Source organism: Vanellus vanellus (genome assembly GCF_965231255.1).
Source record: "Vanellus vanellus genome assembly, contig: HAP1_SCAFFOLD_45, whole genome shotgun sequence".
In the NCBI taxonomy this organism is placed as follows: domain Eukaryota; kingdom Metazoa; phylum Chordata; class Aves; order Charadriiformes; family Charadriidae; genus Vanellus; species Vanellus vanellus.
The window spans coordinates 1,949,181-1,955,254 of NW_028128545.1; the positions used below are offsets into that span (position 1 = coordinate 1,949,181).

General features: G+C 52.5%; 1 protein-coding gene across 1 annotated transcript; it reads left to right on the forward strand.

Annotated features, from left to right (window-relative positions):
* Positions 1 to 3,573: 3,573 nt before the first annotated feature.
* On the forward strand, positions 3,574 to 4,509 carry LOC309684275 (olfactory receptor 14J1-like; the record flags this gene model as incomplete). Its single annotated transcript, XM_082500206.1, has 1 exon — positions 3,574 to 4,509. The coding sequence occupies one exon, from the start codon at positions 3,574 to 3,576 to the stop codon at positions 4,507 to 4,509; it is 936 nt and encodes a 311-aa protein (XP_082356332.1).
* Positions 4,510 to 6,074: the final 1,565 nt, after the last annotated feature.

The following is a 6,074-nucleotide window of genomic DNA, read 5'->3' on the forward strand; positions in this document are numbered from 1 at the left end:
TTCTGTCTGCGGTGTCTCTGAAGCACCTGAGAGCGTGTGGCTGGGAGGGGGCACTGCAGGAAAAATAAGGTGCTGCTGAAGGTGTCTTTGGGTGCGGACATCCTCTGATCGAGGCACGTGCTGAAAATCCTTGACCTATTCCTTGACTGTATCATCAAGGGGGCGAGTAAAGGATTGGGGAGAAAAGAACCAGCAAAAGTTGAGAGTGTAGGCCCATGAGCGGGGACCCTGGTGCAATGTGCTTCCTATTCACGGACTGCCTGCATCTACTGAATAGAGATGGGACTGTCCCTTGACTGCCTGCAGTGGTTGGACTCATTGGCTTGCAGACATGAACTGAATCTCTCTGAGATGCTCTGTGGTGTCTGTTTCCTCCCACACTGAGTAAGGAAAGTTTTACTGTCATAGAATCATAGAATCATAGAATTGTCTAGGTTGGAAGAGACCCTTGGGATCATCGAGTCCAACCATCTACCCTACTCTACAAAGTTCTCCCCTACACCGTATCCCCCAACACCACATCTAAACGTCTCTTAAACACATCCAGGGATGGTGACTCAACCACCTCCCTGGGCAGTCTATTCCAATGCCCTACCACTCTTTCTGTGAAAAATCCTTTCCTAATGTTCACTCTAAATCTACCCTGTTGGACCTTGAGGCCATTCCCTCTTGTTCTGTCATTAATTACCTGTGAGAAGAGACCACCACCAACCTCTCTACAGTGTCCTTTCAAATAGTTGTAGAGAGTGATGTAATAGTTGTAGAGAGTGATGTAATAGTTGTAGAGAGTGATGAATAGTTGTAGAGAATGATGTCGGTCCTGTACTGTCCCTGCAAGCGCACACGCACTTGTACTGGAGAGCCTAGACATCTCACATGTCACAGCTGCCTGTGTTTGGCCCTGAAATTGCATGGTTCTAATGAAAATATGCTGTGCATGGGAAGGAGCTGAGAATCCTTCCAGCCTACAAACCCAGGATGAGCTGCCTCCATTGACAGCTGAATTCCTTCCCTGAGCATGGGTAAAGGAGACTCCTCCCTGTAATTGTGCAGGTGCTCTGTCTGACGGTGGGACAAGGAAAGGTGGTTCTTTAGCCTGACTCTGTCTCTGAGAATAGAAAGGTCAGTGCTGAAAAGAACTGTCTCTGCAGAGGTGGGGGGGACATCAGTTTTTACTCCAGTCTCTTTCCAAGGAGGTTCCTGAGGAGCCCCAGGGACACCTCAAAGGTGTGGGTGGGGGCAGAGAAAGTGATGCAAGCGTGGGGTGGGTGGGAGCAGAGAAAGTGATGCCTTGGGCTGGTCCTCTGCTGCTCCCTCGATGGAGGGAGCTCCTGGCAAGCGGGCAGCGCTGCAGAGAGACAGCTCTGCCCAGGAGCAGCTCCTCTGCACGGCGCAGCAGGACTGAGGGCAGTGCCTGCAGGCAGCGAGGGCAGAGCAGGGAGGCAGAGAGAGGTTAAAGGCAGAAAGGAGTAGAGGGGCAGTTGAGAGTTCACTTGGGAAAAATCTTCACAGCCTTTGATGCGGTAAGTCTCCGTCTGCAGGGCAATGCAGCTGCAGTTCCTGGAGGGATCTCGAAAAGCTGACATAGCCCACAGCCGATGGGTTCTGTCAGGAGAACTCTCAAAGTTTCCCTTGTGTAGAGGAGGAAGATGTGTTGTGGAGCAGGGATTCTCTATTGCACTGTCAGGAGGATAGGGCATGATGGCTGCCTTCTCCCAGGGACGTCTGCAGGTGAAGGTGGGTGTGCAGGCAGGGGTGGGCAGGGCTGTCCTTGCCAGCAGGGTCCCTGCACCCCGGGGGCTGTGTGCCAGGGCAGGGACTCTGCCGCCTGCCAGGGTCAGCTCTGCGCCTGCCCGGGGAGCTCCCACGGGGCTTCTGTGGGGAGAAGCTGTGGGTGGAAAAAGTGTCCCCTGGTAGGGCAGGGTCCTTCTGCTGTTGAGAGGGTGCTGCATGTGGATCAAGGGTGCTGACAGCCCCAGGTCACCCCCAGGACATATCCAGGGTCTTTAGAAGAAGCACAGAAAGGCTGGAAAGGGCTACCTGGAAAGAAAGGTGCTTTCCATTTTCTGATGTCGCTGTGGGGGAAACGGTAATGTCTGGTTTTGACAAGAGGAGGAGACTCCTACAACATTAGTCATTGATCAATAGTTCTTCAAGGAACCCGATTAAGTCACTTCACCCACCTCAGCCTACAGAAAGCCCTGTCACTTCTGTGCTTTCCTCAGAGGCCGTATCTGGTCTGCTCCTGAGGACTTTCCAACACTGAGATGCCCCTGGTCCATTCCCTGCTGCAGAAGGTGTCTGCAGGGCAGAGCTGAGCACACAGCAGGTGTGACGGGGTCTGTGAGCACTGACAGGGAGGAGACATGGGGACAGAGAAACAGCTCCCGTCAGCAACAGCTCCAGGCGGCAGAGACATGGGCAGGAGGTGAAAGGCACAGGCTGACAGTAACATCTGGGAGGCAGAATTGAACACCTCCCTGTCAGCCATTGGGTGGATAAAGCCATGCTATATCTCTAAAAAGCCCTTTGGTCTCCTCTTCCACCAAGTAGAGCCTCTGCCCTCAGAGCTACGGGGTTCAGGCAGCAGCTACCTTCTCTGCAGCCATAGCTCACAGAGGAGACTCTCCTGAGTGACCCTCTGTCCCTTCTTGTCCTTGCCACCCTTGGCAGAAGCACTGGGGCATTTCTCCTTGTTTCTGCACCCATCCCTGTGCTGTTGCTCTTGTATTCAGGCTCCACAGGGATGGGGGTTTCAGGTCCTGCCATGTCAAGGTGTCCATGGGAGCAAGGTGCCTAAGTACCCTTCCACCCTGTGGGTCTCTGAGCAAAGCCGTCCGTGGGGTGGGGATAAAGCTGACTTTCCTTTCAAGGCACCCAAATTTCAGGGCGTCCAGAAGTGCTCTGCTCATCACTGGGGAGAGGAGTGTGAAGGTTATCTGCACTTTGAAACTGGATTCCTCTGTTCTGAGCAGTATCTGATTTCCTTTCAGAGGGACATCCAAGTGTGATAACAGTGCCACTATGAGACGTGTGAGCCCACCCAGGGCAGCTGAGAGCAAGACTGAGGGACAGACCAGCTGTCCTCACTCTGTACCAAGGGTCTGTCCTTTTGCGTCCTAGGACTCTCGAGACAGCACTTGTGTGGAAGTGTAAAGGACGTCTGCATTCAAAAAAACACTCCTCAGATGTGAGAAGGACAACAGGAGAAAAATAAACAAAAAATCACAGCTCTGCTCTGCAGTAGGGCAAGTTTGGAGGGTCAATGCTGAAGTCCCTTTGATCTCAGGAATGGATTTAACCTGAGATCACGCCTGGTTCCTATTTGCCTCTTGAGGCGCAGCTGGCCTGACTCCTCCAGGGCCCACAGCAGAATTATCTGGTCTCAGCTGCACCCTCAGCCAGGACAAACAAGAGCTCAAAAAAGGGAGCTGCACGAATATCTTCCTGGAAGAGCAGGTGCCATGTGGGCGTTCCTGTGAGAAATTGAATTGGATTTGCTAAGAGAAGTGTATCCTCACTTGTTCACTGCATTTTCCTCCTCGGACAGGCTTCCATGGTCAGATGAAGCAAATGTCCAACAGCAGCTCCATCACCCACTTCCTCCTCCTGGCATTCGCAGACACACAGGAGCTGCAGCTCTTGACCTTCTGGCTCTTCCTGGGCATCTACCTGGCTGCCCTCCTGGGAAATGGCCTCATCATCACCGCCATCGCCTGCGACCACCGCCTCCACACCCCCATGTACTTCTTCCTCCTCAACCTCTCTCTTCTTGACCTGGGCTCCATCTCCACCACTGTGCCCAAAGCCATGGCCAATTCCCTCTGGAACACCAAGGCCATTTCCTACTGGGCATGTGCTGCACAGGTCATTTTCTTTCTCCTTTTCCTGTCAGTAGAGTCTTCCCTTCTCACTGTCATGGCCTATGACCGCTACGTTGCCATTTGTCATCCCTTGCACTATGAGACCCTCCTGGGCAGCAGAGCTTGCATCCATATGGCAGCAGCTGTCTGGGGCAGTGGGATTCTCCATGCTCTCCTGCACACAGCCAATACATTTTCACTACCCCTCTGCCAAGGCAATGCTGTAGACCAGTTCTTCTGTGAAATCCCGCAGATCCTCAGGATCTCCTGCTCCAGTGCCTACCTCAGGGAAGCCGGGATTCTTGTGGTTAGTGCCTGTTTAGTCTTTGGGTGTTTTGTTTTCATTGTGCTGTCCTATGTGCAGATCTTGAGGGCTGTGCTGAGGATCCCCTCGGAGCAGGGATGGCACAAAGCCTTTTCCACGTGCGTCCCTCACCTGGCCGTGGTCTCCCTCTTTGTCAGCACTGCCATGGTGGCCTACCTGAAACCCCCATCCACCCCCTCCCCAACTCTAAATCTCGTGGTGTCAGTGCTGTACTCTGTGGTGCCTCCAGCAGTGAACCCCCTCATCTACAGCATGAGGAACAAGGAGCTCAAGGATGCACTGAAGAAATTGATTCTACCATTAATATTTCAGCAGCCATGAGGTGCCCATCTGTCTTCAAAAGTGACCTCACAATTATCTCAGGGAACATTTGTCTGTTGGGCATTGTATGAGTTACAAACATGTCTGTACACAAATATTTGCTTTCATCTCAGAGGATGAATCCAGTCTGTCTGACCCAGAGACCTTCTGCAAATGAGTCTATTGCCATGTTAGAGTTGGCCTCTTTTGTGGCAACTCAGTAATAAAAGGTGATTTCCTCAGTGGCATGTGTGAAGCTTGGGCTTTTCTTCCCAAACCGGTGTGCAGAATACCTATGAGGGCATGATGAGGGCATGGAGTGTTGTGTAAGGGAATGAGGGCTGGACTGAGCCTTGACCTGTGAGTGCCCAGAGCCATTGGAGATCCTGAATGGTCAAAAGGCATCTGCTGGGGACTATTTCACATGTGGAAGGGCTGCTGACAGACTCATGTCCTTCAAGGAGGTATCAGGAGCCACCAGGAGAGCACAAGATGACTCCAGGGACACCATGTGCCTTATGTTGGGTTCACACTGGATGGAGTTTCACAATAATGTCAAAGAGAAGGATGGATAGGCTAAAGAGGGCTAATGAGGGCTCTGAAATGTCAGGAGAGGCAATGGGAACATAGCAGGAGTGGGAAAGGGAGACTGGAACATAATTCATGTCACCTTCAATGAGAAGGCATGGGCTGGATCCAGTGACAACCCTGAACACTCCCTGAGACAGCTGGAATGCCCTTTGAGTGTTCACAGACCCATGGGAAGGGTCTGATTCCTAGCCAATGTGGGGTCACAGCCCAAGGACTCTACAAGGCCATTGCTCTGCAAAGCAGCACTGCCAGACCAGGGCTTTGCAGGGAGCAAGGGGGAGGAACAGCTGGCCAAGCAAACACGGGCAGAGTCAGAGGGACAAAGACTCTCTGGGGAGCAGGGATGTCCCTGGAGAAGCATGGGGCACCATATGGGTGTTAGAAATAAGATGTGAGAAGGAGAACCAGTTTTTTTCTGAACATCAGCTTGAGGCAACTTCTGTGAACTAGGGCACTGGGGGAGGCTGCCCAAGCAGGAAGGCTGACAAGGACAGAGCACTGAGGGCTGTCAGGGGACTGTGCCAGGGGTACATCTCTCCACCCCTGAATGAACTCTCCCCCTTACAGTTCCTGTGCCGTGGGGCCGTGGGACCACCTTTGGGGCAGTGCAGTGGGGCCAGTGACAGGACAGTGGGCTGGAGGTGTCCTCAAAGCAGCCCTTAGGAAGTGACAGCAAGGACAGGCTACAGAAAAGGTTTTGATATTTATTGCCTGTGTTGCACAGGTATGTTTTTAGAAAAGGCAGAGCTCACCTGGAGTTGACGATTGCACGGGAAGTGAAGATCCCCTCCCTTCTGCCCCTGATTTTACTCAGTCCCTGTATTTTTCACTGTTGAGATGAGTGGTTTTGTGATGGGCTTCTTTCCCTCAACATGGCTCCTCCCAGCTGCTGGCCAGTCAGTGTGATGTAAAAGAAGTGACCTTGCAATCAACTGCCCAATTTGGGTCACCTTTGCTTGCTTCTCACCCTCTCTTCCTCCCAGTCATCATCTCGG